General features: G+C 40.6%; 1 protein-coding gene across 1 annotated transcript in view; it reads right to left on the minus strand.

The window, feature by feature from the left end:
- Positions 1-561: 561 nt before the first annotated feature.
- The window catches only part of LOC311048117 (guanine nucleotide-binding protein G(i) subunit alpha-2), a 109,848-nt gene continuing 89,766 nt past the window's right edge, over positions 562-20,643 (minus strand). Inside the window, exons 5-9 of the mRNA XM_084061166.1 lie at positions 8,605-8,733; positions 5,043-5,172; positions 3,320-3,473; positions 2,030-2,248; positions 562-1,533 (exon numbers count right to left, since the gene is read on the minus strand). Of these exons, the coding sequence (XP_083917292.1) occupies positions 2,058-2,248; positions 3,320-3,473; positions 5,043-5,172; positions 8,605-8,733 (604 nt within the window). The 3' untranslated portion in view covers positions 562-1,533; positions 2,030-2,057. The remainder of the gene's footprint in view (positions 1,534-2,029; positions 2,249-3,319; positions 3,474-5,042; positions 5,173-8,604; positions 8,734-20,643) is intronic.

Consider the following 20,643-nt stretch of genomic DNA (forward strand, 5'->3'; position numbering starts at 1 on the left):
CTGTGACATCTGGCAATGAGTGGTTTAGCATTTTGCAAGATTTAGCTCCGCACAGACAAGACATACACGGCTAGTACAGTAGATATACAGTACATACATACAGTATACATACAGTCGTTGCTGTCCGGCAGAAACCATCTAACTCCATTTTGATGCATTTGCATTTTTTCCCCCATAAATCAGTGCTATTGAACACCCTTTACGTCTGTGTGTTGGTAAAAAAAAAAGCATTAAAAAGCGCTTCTGACAAAACCAGGTAACTCCATTGGATCCTCAAACTTTCTGCTAAACTCCACCGGAGTTAGCTGGTTTAGCTGATTCCAGGCTCCACCCCCTTTTGACCTCCAACCTCATAGTGAGCTTGGAGGTCCATTCAGCTGTTCTTATCAATGATGAACAAAACCCCCCAACTCCAAAAATGAACATTTTGGAGTTAGCTGTTTTTTGCCGGACAGCAGAGATATATACTATATACATAATATTGTACTATGCACACATCTATCTATCTATCTATCTAGCAACAGTATATATAAACTGGAGAAGAAAATGAATATTCAGGAGTCAGGTGATCTCTACTTTTATTTAAATTAAATCATATAGGACTTTAAAGCATTTTAATATTTACCAAAAACACTAATCTTTTTCTCAATTAGATTTTTGTCTCATTAATAATCACTATGTAACCTTAGGTGGTATGAAGAAAACGGAAGAGAAAAGTAGGCGCACAGTAGGTCAAACATTACTGATAAAAGCATATCTAGGAATTGTTTGTAAACTGAAGTGAAGGCACAAACATACTGCGACAGACATATAAATTGACACTATAAAATGCTATAGAATGTTAGGTACATACATACTTTAAATATCAGTTAGAATTTTCATACTTTCCCCCTGGTTGTGAAGCAACTTTTTTTATGTTTTCAACTTTTTAGATTTTTTTGTTTGTTTTTTTAATATTAAATTTTGTTGGAATGTTAAGATAATTTTGTGCAGATTACACAGCTAAATATTTGCCATCTTGAGTCATGCAGGACAATATGCGGTTTGGCTATGAATGAGGAACTTATGTAAACATTATAAAAAAGCACTTTCCTTTTCAATCATATTCTATGTCCATGCCTGTGCTTCTTTTCTTAAAAAATAAGCTTTACTGGATGCGATTAAAAGGTTTAATAATTTGCACATCAGAATCTCTAAATTAAAATGAATGCATTTATATAAAAAAGTTTTCCTTTACCTCCTCTAGTAATTGAAAATAAACAAAGAAAACAGAACGAAAAGACAGACAAACAAAACAAAAATACAATAATAAATGTTGATTTGTGGTCATAGCCCAAAGTTAAACAAGTTAACAATACGAGCAAACAGGATCAGCGATCATTGAAATTCTGCAAGGCTCGTGGGAGTTCTCTCAGTCTCTTAGGGTGTCTTTATAAAAAGCGGATCAAAGCAGAAATGGTGGTTGGCCAGTGCAGTCATTCATGATGTGTGTGTTCCCCCCTTCTGTCTGGTCACCAGAACTGTTCAAGTAATCTGGAAACAATAAAAACACATACATCAGTTCATATATCGGTTCCTCTGGGCTCTATACTAGGTCCGCCTCCTTTTTTCCATCGACACCAAATCTCTTAAGAAAATGTTGCAGTTTGCCAGTGGTTCTCAAAGTGGGGTCCTGGGGGGGGTATTTCTTTTAAATCTTGAAAATGTTTGGAAGATTTTGAACAAATCTCTTCTGGGGGTTTCCCTGAGAACCACTGCAGTATGCTATTTTGGCCCCCAGAATATGGAAGCTCAGTGGCGTCCCCAGGATTTACATTTAGGGCAGGCGAGATTCCCCCCGGAAACGGAAAGTCCAATCTGCTCAGTTCAAAGCTTGATGGATGCGTGACTTTGAGGACATTAAGCACGCAATGACTTTTTCGGGTTATTTTCGGGTTATTTGTTTTTTTTAGGGGAGGCGAGATCTTAGTTGCCTCTACAGTGGGTACGCCACTGGGGAAGCTGCGAGGCTTGGTGCGGTAGAGCTCACCTTGACTCTTCACTCCTCACGCTCCAGTCTAGAAGAGTCCACAGTCCTTCAGGTTGTTCTTGATGATGACGTCGGTGACGGCGTCGAAGACGAACTGAACGTTCTTGGTGTCGGTGGCGCAGGTGAAGTGGGTGTAGATCTCCTTGGTGTCCTTCTTCTTGTTCAGGTCCTCGAACTTGGTCTGGATGTAGGCCTGCGCCTCCTCGTACTTATTAGGGCCTGCCGGGGGCATAGAGACGAGAGAGAGGTTAGTCTTATTTCAGGGGTCTTCGACGCCTTTCAGGCCAAGGACCCCTTAGCTGAGAGAGAGAGAGAGAAGAAGCAGGAACCCCCCCCCCACTACATATTGTATGAAATTGTGTTGCAGATTAAACTTTTTCATAGATTTCATAGGTAGTTTCATAGACTTGTTTGACAGCACTGAGATTGTGCGTACCGTTGTGTTGGATTCATGTTAAACCACTTATACCCACATTACTTAAGACAACTTGTACTTGATCTGCTCCTTTTTCCCTCTACACCAAACCTCTTTGCCGAAAATAGCGCCTCGCGTGGTTACATTTGTACACTTATGCAGTTACAAATGCTTATGGTAAATTATCACTGAGGACTTCACTGCGTACTGTTAATAATAGAACACACAACAGATGGTATAATGAAAAATGACTTTGTACAAAATGTGTTGGTGGTCTGTGACGGTAGTAAGGCTGTAACTATCAATTATATCAATGGAAGAGTATTCTACCAATTACTTTTTGCATTAATTGAATAATTGAGAAGCATATTCTTAATTTTTTTGGAAAATGTTTATATATCAACTACTCGATTAGCCACTTAAGCATTATTTCATACTTCTCTGCGCGTGTCGTGCAAAGATAGTGAAAATAGCAGACCTACAAGCTCACGACGTGTCGCGATGGCCGCTTTGTGAGCTTGTAGATTGGCTTTTTTAAATTATTTTTGCCAATGACATGTCCAAAATAGGGATAGATTATTAATTGACAAGAACACATGTTCAAAGGTGGAGAAAATGTCCTCAAAAGAACTGAATTTGAGTTTAAATGTTAATGCTAGGGCAGTGGTAATCAAATGAGTTCATATAGCGTCACAAACATTTTAACCACTTTAACTATATCTAATACTTTGGCTATTCAAAAATAGCAGATCTACAAGCTCATATCGCGGCACTCGGTGCCGTACTATGAGCTTTAAGCGAACATTTTTTACTCAAATCTTTGCTTCTGGAGGACCCTGGCACAAAATATTTTTGAGATGGGGGGGGGGTCTCACCAGTGTACTCGGGGAAGCAGATGGTCAGGGGGCTGCGGGCGATCTTAATCTCAAACAGGTCCTTCTTGTTGAGGAAGAGGATGATGGAGGTCTCTGTGAACCACTTGTTGTTACAGATGGAGTCAAACAGCTTCATGCTCTCGTGCATCCGGTTCTGGGAAGACAGGGAGATGAAAACATCATAGAAAAAATGAATACTTTTTAAACTGTATTATTGACGAGGTTATTGCTGTTTATTTTTGTTTTGCGTTTCCGTTTTCAATTTCAGTTCATTGAAGATTTAATTGAAGATATTTTTGGGGCTATATTGTATGTGGTATGCTCCAAACTACTAGGCCATTGGTACCACTTCAGTTTAGTTTTTAAAGTGGGTTTGCTAGTTTAGCTTAGCTTTTATTTTGTGGGAAAAGTCTACGTTTTTTTTTTCTAAGAATGATTTAATATGTGGTATTTTTCAGGGGCGAGATTCAACAAGCTCACAAAAATATTGAAAATAGCCAATCTACAAGCTCACAACGTGATGCATCGCGACGCGTTGAGCTTATAGGTTGGTCATTACATAGCACAACATTGCTTAAAACAGGCACAGCTGGCCCAGACCACTGGCCTAGCGGTCCGGGCACCTAGACTCCAATGTGGCCTGACAGCACGTCACAGGTTCGAGACCCGATCCCGACGGCCTTTGCTGAGAGTCACTCCCCAGCTCTCTCTCCTAGTTTCCTGTCTGACTTCACTTCATTATCACTATCACTATCACTATCATTAAAGGCATAACAAATACATCTTTAGAAAACAGGCCCAGCTAAAATATTGGAAGATAGATTTGATACCCAAACCAAAATATTAGGCATATGACATATTGACAAAGACTAAAACCGTTTCTCTATGATTTGAGTTACTTTTAGTTAATTTCGTAAACACACAATACAGTTTCAGTTATTGTTTTTTGTAAAGCCTCATATTTCTTTTTATTTCAGTTAACTAAAATGTTTTTCTTGCTTTCAATTCTAGTTGTAGTTATTTCATTTTAACCCATTAAAACCGGGAAAGCATCTATGTCATTTTAAGATTTGTGCGTTATTCACAAATAGCAGTTCAGTCAGATAACTCACGAATAGATTGAACCAATATAATAGAATGAGAATACAAGTGTGGATGTAATATTATATCTTGGCGTTCAGGCTCAGCTACATTTTTCTCCCTGCTCAGCACAATTAGACAACCATCATTAAACATTAAGAGCAGGGAGATAGATATACAATAACAACCCCCCATGGGGAACAGAACTAATAGCAGAGTCCACTGGTGGTGCTGGGGTGACGGTGGGAGCAAACAGCCCGCATGACAACAACCAGAACACACAAAGCGGAAGGAACGCAGATTTAGGTGAGCTTAAAATAACAGCTGATTGCCACGTCAGCGTATGACGTAATGGGTCTAGCATGACACTGTATACTCAGCCACATAGTAATGAGCATGCGTGTAACCTTTCGAGTATATAATGCCTGAACTAACCTCGCAGGCTACGTATCATATATACAAGCTCAGTGCGAGCTTGTACATCTGCTATTCTTTGAACATTTTCGAAACATCAAGTGTGATGATCATCATTTTGTTGAATCGGCCTCAGGTCTTATCCCTGATTTTTAATGCAGCTCCTCAGTCCCCGTGGAGAACTGAAGAGCCCTTCAGTTGAATAAATGCAGTGTAGTGGTGGACTCACCATCTCCTCATCCTCTGCCAGGGCCAGGTCATAAGCACTCATGGCCACACAGAAGATGATGGCCGTCACTCCCTCGAAGCAGTGGATCCACTTCTTCCTCTCTGAGCGCTGGCCTCCCACATCAAACATCCTGCACACACACACACACACACACACACACACACACACACACACACACACACACACACACACACACACACACAGACATGCTGTTATTATCACAAAGAAGAACTCGACATCTATACTCTATCAAAGTGGCTCTCAAAGTGGGGTCCTTCAGGGTTCTTTGAGGGTGTCCAAATGGATCCTTACAGGTCTGTAACTTAAAGAAGTAGTTCAGACAAAAATATACTTATTTTCTATCAATTACACACCCCATGAAGCCTTGAATTTATGGAGATAATTTATTTATATTATTTATAGTTTTTGTCGCATTCCTAAGCCAATAATTTGATGCCCGGTGGACTCTCCGGTAGGAGACTCAACTGACATGCATTTGAGTCAGTTGGTCATCAAATTATTGGCTTAGGTATGCGAAAAAAAACAAAAGAAATCTCCTTGAATTCAAACTTCATGGGGTGTAATTGACAGAAAATAAGTACATTTTTGGTTGAACTACTCCTTTAAGAGTATACAAATGGACCCTAACAGGTCTGTAACTTAAGAGTCCCTTACAAGTCCACCAGCCAAACACAGAATAGATTTCAAAATACCGCTCACCACCTAACAAGGCCCTCAACAACCAGGCTCCCCACTACCTCTCTGACCGCCTTCACCGCATCGCCCCCCTCCCACTCCCTCGGGTCTGGTGAGGCCAACCTCCCGGTGGTCCCCAAGCGACTAACCTGGGGTGACAGCAGGGCCTTCTCAGTCGCAGCCCCCCCCCCCCCCCTCCCTATGGAACTCACTCCCAGCTCACACATCAAAGCTGCCCCCACCCTCGCCACGTTTAAAACAACTCTCAAAACCCACCTCTTCAGACTCACATTCCCTACGTAATTCAAATCCCCCTTCTTTACCTTTTAATTTGAACAATTTAGTTTAGTTTTGTACCCTTTTAACTATTTAATTTCTTAATAATATTGCTTTTATTCGTTTGGTTTTGTAAAGCCACTTTGAGTACCTAGAAAAGTGCTATATAATTACGACTGCCGCGCTACGAGCTTGTATATCTGCTATTTTAAAACAAATCGTAAAAATGTGTGCAAATCTTTGAATATATATATATATTTTTTAAACCTAACATTTGTAACTCAAATCTTTGCTTCTGGGGGGTCCCTGGAACAAAATAATTTGAGATGGGGGTCCACGGCCAAATCCATATCATTTTGGGGGTCCTTGGCATGAAAAAGTTTGAGAACCACTGATTATAGCGACTCAAACTAAAAACTGATTTGGAAGACATTTGTAGAATTGGCCTCAGGCCTTAATGGGATAAAGAACATCTCTACTCTTTATGGTGAGGGCTGAGAGTCAGACTGAAGTTCTCCTTCTTGACAACCATCTCTCGCTCCTTTCATCCTACTGTACTGTACTGTACTGTTACATCTCTGTCACTCCAGGGCACGGTCCTCTATGCACAGACTTAGTCATTTTCCTTGCATTTGTTGGCATTTAGGTACAGTGCAGTTGCCGTGGTAACGGGCAGCCTGAAGCCAGACTGCGGCGTGGGAGCGGAGACTCATTGTTGACTGGGATGGTGTGTGACTTATTCATGTAGTCTATCATGGCCCTCTGACAGCATGGAGCACACACTACATGTGCTACCAACTAGGAGTGGAACAGTTAACCCATTAAGGCCTGAGGTTCCGATTCTACAAAATGTCTTCTAAATCCTATCAGTTTTTTGAAAAAAACGTATGTTGCTACGTCAGTGGTTCTCAAACCTTTTCATGTCAAGGACCCCAAAATGTACATGTATTTGGCCGCGGACCCCCATCTCAAAATATGTTTGTCCCAGAGACCCCCAGAAGCAAAGGTTTGAGTTAAAAATGTAAAAATATATATTGAAAGATTTGCACAAATGTTCTCGATTTTTCAAAAATAGCAGATCTACAAGCTTGTAGCGCGGCACTCGTGCCGATCTATGAGCTTGTATATCTGCTATACATTTGGTCTTACAGGTCTTGCATTTAATCGACTGCCAACCGTTGCCAGTTCATTACTGACGTGACATGCAAGACCTACCAGTAGACAGTGGCTATGTTTACCTCCACAGCAGCCAACTCCAATGCTTAAACCCCGGCAACCGTGTTCTAATGAAAACATGCAGAAAATAGCAGATCTTTTTCCCCCTAATTTTTCAATTAGAATGATCAATATGTTTTGTACATGATGTTTAACCAATGTTCCTGTAGTGTCTAATTATCATTGGCATTTTAATGTAGCTTAGATTTGGACTGACGAGTGTCAGTTGTTGTTTGTATGTATCTTATATATTGTTTTATGTTGTGATGTTCTACGTGGACCCCAGGAAGACTAGCGACCGCGGCAGCGGAAGCTAATGGGGATCCGAATAAAGAATAAAGAATCTACAAGCTCACGATGTATCGATTTCTTTAACCTTTTCATTTCTAGGACCCCCTGTTTGATTGAGCCACGGACCCCATCGATACACCGCCTGTATATTTCTATCATGCTTTGGTGGGATTCTAATATGCTGGTCACGTCAATGACATATCGTCACAACATATCCTCACTGTTGGGCAGAAACCTTTTATTGCCATATTTCAACTTTTCTTTGGTAAACGAATACCCTACTTTGTCATCCAAGAGTTTTAACCCATTAAGACCGGGAACGCATCTGTGTAATTTTTTAGATTTCTTTGGCTATTCAAAAAATAGCAGATCTACAAGCTCATAACGAGAGTGCAGCGCTACGAGCTTGTAGATCTGCTATTTTTGAAAAATCGCGAAAATTTGGGCAAATCTTTGAATATATATATATATATTTTAAGCGAACATTTTTAACTCAAATCTTTGCTTCTGGGTGATTTTACAAATGTCTTCTAAAGCCTAACAGTTTTTAAATAAAACGTATGTTTCTATATCAGTGGTTCTCAAGGACCCCCAAAATGATATGTATTTGGCCGTGGACCCTGATCTCAAAATGCTTTGTTGTAGGGACCCCCCAGAAGCAAAGATTTGACACATTTTCACGATTTTCCCCCCCCAAAATAGCAGATAACTCATAAGCTCGTAGCGCGGCACTTGGTGCCGCGCTACGAGCTTGTATATCTGCTATTTTTGAATAGCCAAAGAAATCTAAAAATGACACAGATTCTTCCCCGGTCTGAATGGGCTAAGCACAAGCATACGTAGTGAAAATAGCTAATACCGGTTTTATAAATATTGAGCCAATGAAAAGTAGAAAAGTACAAGAGATAAATGTCTAAATAATAGCTACATTGGATCCATTGGAACACAAGTTCTTTTTTTCCCATTTCCTGAAAAGCAACTGTTTCGGACAACTATCCTTGTTTTGCATGTGAGGTAACACAAGCTGACACTGGGGTTGTTGTGATCACACAGTAGACATGAGTGGAAGGCAGCGTAAGCTCACTTGAAGTGTAGGTCCTTGAAGGTGAAATGTGTTTCCACGATGCCGGTGGTTTTGACGCGGGTCCGCAGCACATCCTGCTGTGTGGGGATGTAGTCTGCCTTGGCTATCCTCTCCATGTCTTTCAGGTAACTGATGGGACAGACACACTTGATTAATATCATTATACAGTGGTGGAAGTAGTCAAAAAATGCTTTGGCTTTCCTGCCTTTATTGATTTTTTTTTGGAGATAGACAGGAAACGGGGGGAGAGAGAGAAGGGGAGAGACATGCAGTAAAGATTGTCGGGAACGGGACTCGAACCCGCTGGTCTGGTATTCAAAATTTACAAACAAAGTTCAGTTGATGTATTATTTTTGTTTTAAGTTGTTTGTGTTTATTTGTATTTATCTTTTGCTTATGGTAAATGGTGCATTTATAGACCACCAAAGTCTGACGTAATTTACACATCCTTGGCTTGTCTACCTGGTTCGCGGTTTTCCACCCCATTCTGAATCCCATAGACGTCTTTAATATCGCGTCAAATAAGAACTGTGTTCCAAAAATAAACAAATGACCCTGGCGGTTTGACTCTTATGGATATGAAGCATCAACTGACAGTGAGAAAACGATAATGTTACTTCCGCCGAATTAGTTACATTTTCGCCAGAAACAGACTGTATCAAATATAAGTGACTGACTATCATAAACGATACAGAACCTCCTCCCTGACAATATCGCTGAGACAGTTTGTTTATTTTTGGACCACAATTCTTATATGAGACGATTCTAAGATGACCCAATGTTATTCTCCATAGCGAAATTACTTTACGAACCTGGGGATGAACGAGTGACGTCAGGACTTCGGTGGTCTATATAGCGCTTTTATCCTAAGTGCTTTACATAGATTGTGCATTACATTCACCCATTCACACACACATTCATACACCGATGGTGGAGGAAACCATGCAAGGCACCAACCTGCTCATCGGGAGCAATTAAGGGTTCCGCGTCTTGCTCAAGGACACTTCGACACTAACTCTTCCGGGGGATGCCCGGGATCGAACTGGAAACCTCACGGCTTCCATCCTGCCACTCTACTCCTGAGCCACTGCCGCCCGCCCCGCTTATCAGATAACGTTCTCAAATACAAAATTCAAATCCAAGTTTTTCAAATCGATTCAAACATTTTGACAAAAATATCAGTCAAAACATCAGTAATTGGTGGTCTAGGACTCTCCAAAAGTGGAATTGGCATCTGAGCCGAAACTCTGTCATGGGTCGTGCTCTACTCCCACTCTGATTCCACAGTTTATGTCATGTGGAGGAAAGTCATAAGGGTGCTGAAACCACCAGTGTCATGTCCGCCTGCCAAGATGTCCTTGGCTGGCAGAGGGAAGGTTTGGTCATTAGCAAGTCATTGCTGTCGGGCAGAAACCTTGTATCTCCATATTTCAACTTTTTACGTGTTTTTTTTTCCATAAATGAATGCCCTACTTCGTCATACACAAATGTAGCACAAATAGCCGATCTACAAGCTCACAACGTCTTGCATCGCGATCCGTTGTGAACTCGTAGATCGGCATTTCTTTTGCCATTTGTGATGAAGAAAATTAGGTTATGTGCGTTTGTGGGTGTTATAAATATTGAACCAATTAAAAGTATTAACCATTTATGACTAAATAATATCTACATTGTATCCATTAGAACGGTGGTTTTCAACCTTTTTCACGTCAAGGAAAAGATATGCCAGGGACTCAACCATTTTGATTTCTTGGGGGTCCCAATCTACACTGTATCATCATCATTAGTGTTCATTTAACTCTGAGAGTGTACAAATGTACATTTGTACACTCTCAGAGTTACAGACACATAAGGGTCAATAAGGGTCAATTTAATTTGGCTGGGGACCCCCTGGAAACCCCTCACAGACCACTGGTGGTCCCCGGACCACTGGTTGAGAACCACTGCATTAGAACACAGGTTCTTTTTTCCATTTCCTGAAAAGTTACATTCTTGGACATATGAGGTTTGCAGTTTTCACCCTAGAAGTTTACAGTGACAAAGTTCGACTGCACTGACCGCTGCCTGCAGTGACAACAGACATATCTGTGGCTACTGTATCTGAAGGATGGCAGCTCTGAAAATAAATACCCCACACGTCGTCCTTACACAGGCAAGAGAGAATAAATGCCTCCTGTTGGCTCTCTGACACTGTAATCAATCTATTGTCTCGCGTTATGGTGCTGGTATACAAGTAATACAAGACTGCTTATCCGCATGGTTCTGCCTCTACTTGACTGTCTGACAAATGGCTACTAAGCACTAAACCATTACTCATTCATCTTGCACACTAAAGTGTATAAAATCGTAACAATGGGTAATATAAAGATCTGTTTCGCCATTAAGGAGGACAAATTGATTGATTAAATGTCCTTTTTGTTTATTACACCCACAATAAACAAACCGGTAACTGATTATTCAACGTATTCTTTGCTAGAAGCCACATAATGAACTTCTGAACAACATGAACCCGTCTACGAATGACGTCATTGATGAGGATTTCAAGATAATAGAAACTACACCCTTTCTCTTCCAGGAAAGTTGTCATCGTGAAATAGAAGCCATTGTTCTTGCATTGATCTAGTTTGAAATGACCAAACATGCCTACCGATGACATCACAGGTGGGCATTATTCTGAATTGCCCACCTCTGAGACACAGACCAAGTAGACAGAAATGGTGCCATCTCTTAAAGAGCTTTAGTGAGGACCAATTATATGAAGATAGGCTGAAAATGGGTGAAGTGGTCATTAAAGTGATTAAAGACGGGACAAGTGAACATCTCGGCTGTATCTGCATTTAAGCTGACCATTTCCTTTTGTCGCCGAGACCGACTTCTTCTTTTCAGTCATTTCTTTGGCTTTATTTAGACAGGACAGTATAGAGAGACAGGAAACTGCGGGCAGAGACAGGGAAGGACATGCAACACAGGCCTCCAGACGGAATGGAACCGGGGATGATGACATCGTGACTATGTGGTCAACAGTTGACCACACACCGAGTGTCGCGCTATGAGCTTGCATATCTGCGATTTGTTTTGAAAAATCATGAAAATTTGTGCAAATCTTTGAATATATACTTTTTAAAGCGAACATTTGTAACTCAAATCTTTGCTTCTGGGGGATTCTACAAATGTAGAAGTAAAAAAAAAAAAAAAGTATAATATCAGTGGTGCTCAAAAATGATATGTATTTAGCCACGGACCCCCATCTCAAAACATTTTGTTCCAGGACCCCCCAGAAGCAAAGTTTTGAGTTAAAAATGTTCGCTTTAAATATATATATATTCAAAGATTTGCACCAGTTTTCAAGATTTTTCAAAAATAGCAGATCTACAAGTTGTTGGGTAAGGCAGTGGTTTCTCAACCTTTTCGGGCCGTGACCCCCCCCCCCCAAAATAATCATATTAGAACTGGGAACCCCCCATCCTGATAAGCACTTGGAATGTAGGAGTTGAGGCATTCAATTTAGTTTGACTCGGTTCCACAGATAAATATTGTGAAAATAGCAGATCTACAAGCTCACAACGCCTCGCAACGTGAGGCTATTTTCACAAATTTAGGCTCTTTCTTATATTATTTTACAATTTGACCAGTTTTATATAGTTTGTTTATTACTTTTAATGCGGTAATGTTATTTTTTTTGGTAGGTGTTGCTTTTTTTTTAGGTATTAAAACATTATTATTATTTAAAAATCCTTAAATTGTCACTTCACTGTCATCTGAGGACCCCCTCCAAAATCATTTGGGGACCCCCCTGGGGGTCCCGACCCACAGGTTGAGAACCATTGGGGTAAGGGGCCGGATTGGGCAAAGTTCGACTTCATGCCAGCCGAACAACGAGAGTGACCGCGAGTCTTCTCTCTTCCTCGGTTAAACAAACAGACAGCCAGCAATCAAGGGAGAAAAAAAAGAAAGAAAACATGTTTCACCAGTGTGTGTGCACGTGCATGTGCATGTGTCAGTGTGACACTGTCATGCTGACACGTTTGATCTTTCACTCAAAAACAGAAACTGAAACTTTTCAGCAGTCCATGTTCAGTTTAAATTATTCCAATGGGGACACGCACAGACTGCAAAGAGGAGAACACATTCTCACTGTGGAACAGACAGGTTGATGGTCGTGCATCTGGGGGGTTGGGGGGGAAAGTGCCAACTCTGGTGATTGTTTTCCTTAACCCATGTATTTGGCCGCCGACCCCCATCAAAATATGTTGTTCCAGGGACCCCCAGAAGCAAAGATTTGAGTAAAAAATTTTCGCTTTAAAAATATATATATTCAGAAGATTTGCACACATTTTCATGATTTATCAAAAATAGCAGATCTACAAGCTCGTAGCGCGGCACTCGGTGCCGCGCTATGAGCTTGTATATCTGCTATTTTTGAATAGCCCAAAGTGTAAAATAATGCTTTTTAGCTCAAATCAAAAAATGACACAGTTCCAGGTCTTAATGGGTTAAAAGGTAGGTTAAGCGATATTTTTGGGTTAAAATAAATATTAAATACCGTTATATTCTGATAGTTATCATTGCTATAGAGTGTTTATTCAGAGACAGGAGTCTCCCCGTCTCTCCAGCTTTTCAGAAAACAGAAAATGAATTTTCAGGTCGGGATTACAATTTTATCCAATCAGTAGAGAGAACACACAGAGGATAAACAAGTGAAATGGGAAGTGATGACACAAAGAAATTACCAGGATTTTTTTTAAAACTGGAACACTATCAAATTGAAGCTTGATGAATGAGTACTCTCTCCTGATTGGCAGAAATTTGGCCACCCACCTGAAAATGCATTTTCTGTTTATTAAAGAGCTGGACAGACAGGGGGACCCGAACCCCTGTTACTGAACAAACACTCTATACCAATGATTACTATCAGAATATAGTGCTTTAACCTTTTAACAAAAGCCTTTTTGTTTTAACCAAAAAATATCACTTACCCTACCTACTTTAAACCCATTAAGACCGGGAACGCATCTGTGTCATTTCTTTGGCTATTAAAAAAATCCCCATGAAGGACCCCCAAAATGATGTATTTAGCCGCGGACCCCCATCTCAAAACATTTTGTTCCAGGAGCCCCCAGAAGCAAAGTGTTCGCTTTAAAAAAATGTTCGCTTTAAAAATATATATTCAAAGATTTGCACCAATTTTCAAGATTTTCCAAAAATAGCAGATCTACAAGCTCATAGCGCGGCACTCGGTGCCGCGCTATGAGCTTGTAGATCTGCTATTTTTGAATAGCCAAAGTATAAAACATGGTTAAAGTGTTTACACAGATGCGTTCCCGGTTTGAATGGGTAGGCTACCTAACTAGGCTACCTACAACAAAGCCGCACGCTGCCGCAGCAGTAGTGACAGACACCTGCGAGAGAACGGCCGGGGATCAGCTGTCACAGAGATACAGCTGTCACAACGCCTCTGAGGCAGAACTAAGACGAACCTCGCAGGTCAAAGGTCGCGGGATTTTCTGCCAATCTCTCAACGTGGTGTTCAATCACATGGAGGAAAAAAAAACACGTTGTATTATAAAGTGCTGCAACTGGATGTAATCCTGTGTTAAGTCAGAGTGGGTGTGGGACATTAAAACCTTTTGCTTGACAACTTCCCTTTGTAATGTGTTTGACAAGTATAATCGCCCCGGAGAGAAAGGTTTTTAGACTGCCTTTGTAGTCCATAAAATCAGATATTGGCACATCACTTGATTTGACATTTCGATATGGAAGTCGAGCCTCAAGAGATTAACTGAATCTGGTAGGCTTACAATAAGAAGGTAAGGTGCTTAGCTGTATTTCTTTTGTGCTATATAATATACTATGATGCTATGTATGGGTTGAATTATGGTTGCAAACCCAAGTATTAAATGGCCAAAATTGGTTCTAAAGGTAGATGCTTAGACCACTTCATAAACCATAAAAACCTTTGGTCAGCTATAATAAAGAAACATGCAGATTATTTTTCCAAATAATCACTGGGAAATCATATCTGACACCTACAAAACAGCAAGTAAGTAGGTCCTACTTACTGTTATTTATGTATTACTATTATGTAATATTTACTGGTATCAGCCAAGAACGTGCATTGAACCCGTTTCAATGCACTCCGGGGACCACCAGTGGTCCTTGAAGGGGTTCCAGGTGGTCACCAGCTAAATGATGGAGAGATGGTAACCAAATCGACCCTTATACTGTATTATCCATGCCTGTGTGGCGCAAGAGATAAACACAGGGTCTGAAAGCAGAAGGTTTGGGGTTCAAAGCTCCTGAAGAACATTTTCACTGGCCATCTAAATTCTAAAAGGCGGGTGAAGGATGACGTTCCCAATTATAACTTCCATGCCAGCGTGGCTCAAGAGATAAACACAGGGTCTAAAAGCAGAAGGTTTAGGGTTCAAGGCTCCTGAAGAAGATTTTCACTGTCCATCTAAATTCTAAAAGGCGGGTTAAGGATGACGTTCCCAATTGTACTTTCCATGCCAGCGTGGCTCAAGAGTTAAACACAGGGTCTGAAAGTAGAAGGTTTGGGGTTCAAGGCTCCTGAAGAACATTTTCACAGTCCATCTAAATTCTAAAAGGCGCGTTAAGGATGACGTTCCCAATTGTACTTTCCATGCCAGCGTGGCTCAAGAGTTAAACACAGGGTCTGAAAGTAGAAGGTTTGGGGTTCAAGGCTCCTGAAGAACATTTTCACTGTCCATCTAAATTCTAAAAGGCGGGTTAAGGATGACGTTCCCAATTGTACCTTCCATGCCAGCGTGGCTTAAAAGATAAATCAAAGGTTCACAAACTAAAGGTTCGAGGTTCAAAGCTCACTCAAAACAACTACTAACTAAAAGGGTAATACAACAAAAAAACAATGGAGCTGTGGTCAATACAAACTGGTGATGAACAAAAAGAAAAAATAATATCTCAAACAAATTCATGTGAAAAAGAACAGTGGCCATAAAATAACAAAAAATACTAAAATAAAAATCTTTAATTAATATGTAAATGTATTAAGCTCCTCCCCCTGGAGGTGGGCTCCCTCCATGCTCCTCCCTCTCCTACCGGAGCTAAAAGAGGGCGTGAGGAGGGAGGCGGGCTTCATCCATGGTTCTCGCCTTAAAAAGACCGAAAATTGAGATCTTCCCTGACCAAGATTCAAACCCACGACCATCCGCTTGTGAAGCCTATGCTTTACTCTTGCACCACCAGGCCTTTCACATTAATTAGGATTTCGAGGTTATATTTAAAGTTAAAGCGAGAGGTGACAGGTCAAAAGATGAAAATCCACAGAAAACACCTCTACCCCTGACAGAATGACTGGATCTACTAGATGCACCCTCTGATGATCAGGGAAAGGGTTCATTATGACACGACTGAGATTTAGGTGGTTTAAAACCATCTGTTAGAAAACGTTTACTCTGACTGAGTCTGAACCCAGATTTACACTTTCATTGAAAGGAAACAGAGAGATGTTTCGTAATGTCATAAAAATGCATACCCTTTTTGTCATTTATAAATTCCTTAGTTTCAGATGATCAAAACTATAGCAAAGTTGGTGTTAAATCAAGTAGGCTACATTGTTCTCACTGTGGACTGGACATTAAAAAATATGTCTTAAGTTTTCAACTATAGTTCCTCAAACAGTGCTGTATTATGACCACAGATCCTCTTTGATTAACTGAATTAAGTTTAAGAAAATACCACTTCGCACTCATGGCACGCAGCATATCAATCAAATCAATGATCAATTATAGGCCGAGCTCCATACTTCGTTTTGAGGTATTCTAGTGACTCAGGGATAACAAATTACATAAATTCAACCACTTAAATGTAATGTATTTATTGCAACAACCAACCAAGAGTGTTGCAAACGGCTGAGTTTGTAACAAAATGAGGAAACTCACACAAACAAAGAACGTTTAAATTATTTTATTAAAACTAATTTAACCCCATATGGGTAACCGGTGAGCCTCAGGGCTCAATACTAGTGTATTTTCTGTTTTGTGTTATTATGAGGAAAGTTTTGACTGAAAATAGCCGATCGACAAGCTCACAACGTGTCGCAGTGAGCTTGTCGATCGGCTATTTTCTGCTAAAGCTATACCCACAATACGGATACTGGGGTGGTTAACAGTGCTTAAAGGGCAAGATCACTTTGGTAGAGGTTTGGGTTGTGTAGTTACCTTGCCATGATGCATCTCCAAAGGTGGGCAAGAAATCTAAAATAATTGCTCCATTGATAATAAAAAAATATGCTCCTCTTTGAATTACATTGTAGGCTGAAACAGCTCTCAAAGTCACTCTTTTAGCACAAACGAACTCAAATAATGTTGATTCAGAATACATAGAACATCACCAAACCCAGTACCGTTTGTTTTTTAAATAAAAATGCTAACATCCTGTTGATTTTGCTTATTTTTATTAAAAACAACTCGGACTGGATCCGCGGATCTGGATCTTCAAATAGTAAAATCAACAGGATGTTAGCAAAAAACAGTACTGGGTTTGGTGATGTTCTATATTGACTGAATCAGCTTTGTTTGTGTTCGTTTACGTGCTAAAAGAGTGACTTAGAGAGCTGTTTCACCATACAATGTCAATGAGGAGCATATTTTGAATGATCAATTTCTATTCAATTATTATACAGCAATTATTTTAGATTTCTTGTTCACCTTTGGAGTTACATCATGACAAGGTAACTACACAACCCAAACCTCTACCACAGTGATCTTGTTCTTTAACAAGCAAAATCCAAAAGGCTGGAGTGCTCCCAGTGAGCTTCACGGTGAGAGAGAGAAGAAGAATGAAGTCCAGCCACCTCTTTTATAGAGGACAATCCAGGTGGGCCAGCTCTTCACTGATGACACACTCCGCCCTCCAATCATTCTGACACACATGACACATGGTTAGTAACCATGACAACCACACCAGTCACCCTGACAACTCCTCCAAGGAACAGGCCATATGGTGTAGTTGGCAGGGCTTTATTGAAGAAAAGGTGACATTACAAACAAACAATTAGACAAATAATCATACATTGATGATGATAATGAAGTGTAAGTCCAGAGCTCGATGAATGTTAGGGACCAAAAAAAAAGTCACTACAAAGTACTACCAATCAACTTTAAATTGCCTGAAACGTACTCCTAACAGGTTTTTGGGGGAACAATTTTGGCCTCCACACTTACTGATTTTTTTCGGATTTGACTTCGTTTCGGTAGTGACACAATGGTGTCACTACCGAAACGAAAAAAAAATGACTAAGTCCAGAGCTTGATGAATGTTAGGGACCAAAAAAAAAGTCACTACAAAGTACTACCAATCAACTTTAAATTGCCTGAAACGTACTCCTAACAGGTTTTTGGGGGAACAATTTTGGCCTCCACACTTAGTGATTTTTTCGGATTTAACTTCGTTTCGGTACCATGGCTCAAGAGAAAACTCTGGGGTTTATAAACCGAAGGTTTAAGGTTCGAAACTCCTGGAGCACATTTTCACTGTCCATCTAACTTCTAAAAGGTGGTTTAAGTTTAACGTTCTCTTTTGTACAGTAGATCTTTAACCCTTGAGAGCGTAAAATGAAACCGAATGGACCCTTCCGGGTCCATTCGGTTTCATTTTACGCTCTCAAGAGTTAAATTATTGTTAAACATCTGCATTACTTAATTAAAGAATCGTTATTTTGATCAATACGTTTGCCCGTCATCTCTCCTATGGTACCAACATCAATAATAAATAATGGACCTTGATATGATACCATCAGCTCCCAGTACTTACTCATACGCTGAGTTGGCGGCGCCAAAGACGTAATCCAAAGGCGAGAGCTCTACCGGCAGAGCTACGCGGACACAAAACATAGGCCTGCACCTTGTCCATTACACGCCATCTCCCTCTATTTGTAGCAACTTACATCTGAGTTTTGAGTGGATTCGGTCCATCACACCAAAGAAAAAGAAAGAATTCTCCATCTCATCCATTAGTTTTCACACCGTCATGTGTTTCACCCAAGCACTCAATGTCACGATGCACTGATTCCCAACTAATGGTTCATGAAACGCATCATAAGAGCCTGTGCCCTTATCAGCCAAGGAAAATATGAACAGAAACCAAAAACCTTTCATTCATACAAACATAGAAACATGTCAGCCTGCCCTCTCCACTCTTCTCACGAAGACGCTTCCGTGCCAGGGACCCGTACACAGAACTCATTGAAATGCATTCTTCCTATTTTCTCAAATTCTAAATCAAAGCCTCTGCACTATAAAAGGTCTGGCACAGAAATTATCCTCTCAAAACAACAAAATGCGCAAATGCAGTATGAAGCAGTAAATCACCATGTCCATTATGGTCTTATAGCACCTTTTAGCACATACTGTAACAATGGACATAATGTTGCACTATAGCACAAAACACTGGACAGCAGGCAACATGTTGATGTGAGCGCCTTAATTATCCATTAACGAGTTTTTGGTCAATGGTTATGAAAAACATAGAAAATGGTCATCCTGTACAACCAACCATCCAATATATATTTTCAGAATATGGAATGTGTTACAGGGACACAAGAAAACTCCACAGGGGCCGAATTTAGCCCGCAGTCCTCCAGTTGAATATCACTGCTCTATTAGACGCCTTAACCCATTAAAACCTGGAACGGTCATTTTTAGATTTGAGCTAAAAAAGCATTATTTTACACTTTGGGATATTCAAAAATAGCAGATATATTGTAGATCTGCTATTTTTGAAAAATCGTGAAAATGTGTGCAAATCTTTGAATATATATATTTTTATAGCGAACATTTTTAACTCAAATCTTTGCTTCTGGGGGTCCCTGGAACAACATATTTTGATGGGGGTCTGCGGCCAAATACATATAATTTTGGGGGTCCTTGACATGAAAAAGATTGAGCACCACTGATATAGTAACATACGTTTTTCAGAATACTGTTGGGATTTAGGAGACATGTAGAATCGGCTTCAGGTCTCAATGCAGACAACGTCACCAGTATGCGCGCGCAGGTCGGCAGCAAAAGAACCCCACCGCTCATAAGATGCAATGTAAAAGTGGTCCCAGCCTCACGTGTAAAAATGCATCCTGTCAAACTTTCAGATGCGGTTTTTCTCCCAGTGTGGAGGAAGGCAATTTACTGTGATTTCTCACTCTTGAAATATATAATCCTTAGTTTCTGTTATGTGTAAACAATACTAGCAATTCAAAGCAGTTGTCCCCCAAACCCCTCCTCCAGTGGCTGTCATAAGAACGGAGGGAGCGCTCTATGATCATGGCACCACAACCTGCTCTTGCTCGTGCCGCTGAGCCTAATTTGTGCTCCGTCCCACGAAAGTGTCGCGCGCAGAGAACGGCCGAGAATAGCAGACCTCCAAGCTCACAGCGGCAGCTTGTATGTCAGCTGTTCTCGGCGCGCAATACCGTTGCGCGATGAAGTATATATGTCTCGCTAGGGCGCACACCACTACTAGCCAACACATAAGATGAGGTTGAATGAACTGAAACCAGCGCACCCCGAAACAACATGTTTGGGGATCTTTTGGGAATTAATTACATGACACAGTCACCTGTGCGTCCAGTCTCAATGTTGGTATACAATTAATTGGTCTATAGCCATCATTATAGTTACAGTGGCTTGTGAGAAACGGCCCTGTGGGTCTTCAAAAAGTAGGAAAAACTGTTAACTGTTGAAAGAGCTTCAACTGTTCAATCAACTAGTAACAGTTATATAACTGACAAATTACTTTACAAAGGTCCTTTAACAGCTTTGACGCAAAGTACACTTTGCCTTTCTTGGTTGTTAGCTTTGAGAGAAGATGTTTAAAATGGAAAGAAAGATCCTCGTTAACTGCGAGCAGGTGGTGAAGCAGGGAGGAGGAAGAAAGGAGCCTCATTACTATGTGCAGTGCCATCTCTGTCTCTCTCAGTGGCTCAAGAGACGTGGGATTACTATCTAGTGGCAGACTCACAATGTCTTAAACTAAGGAACGGTCTCTCCATCTCTTTCTTTG

Source organism: Gymnoscopelus microlampas (assembly GCF_963454915.1).
Source record: "Gymnoscopelus microlampas genome assembly, chromosome: 7".
Lineage (NCBI taxonomy): Eukaryota > Metazoa > Chordata > Actinopteri > Myctophiformes > Myctophidae > Gymnoscopelus > Gymnoscopelus microlampas.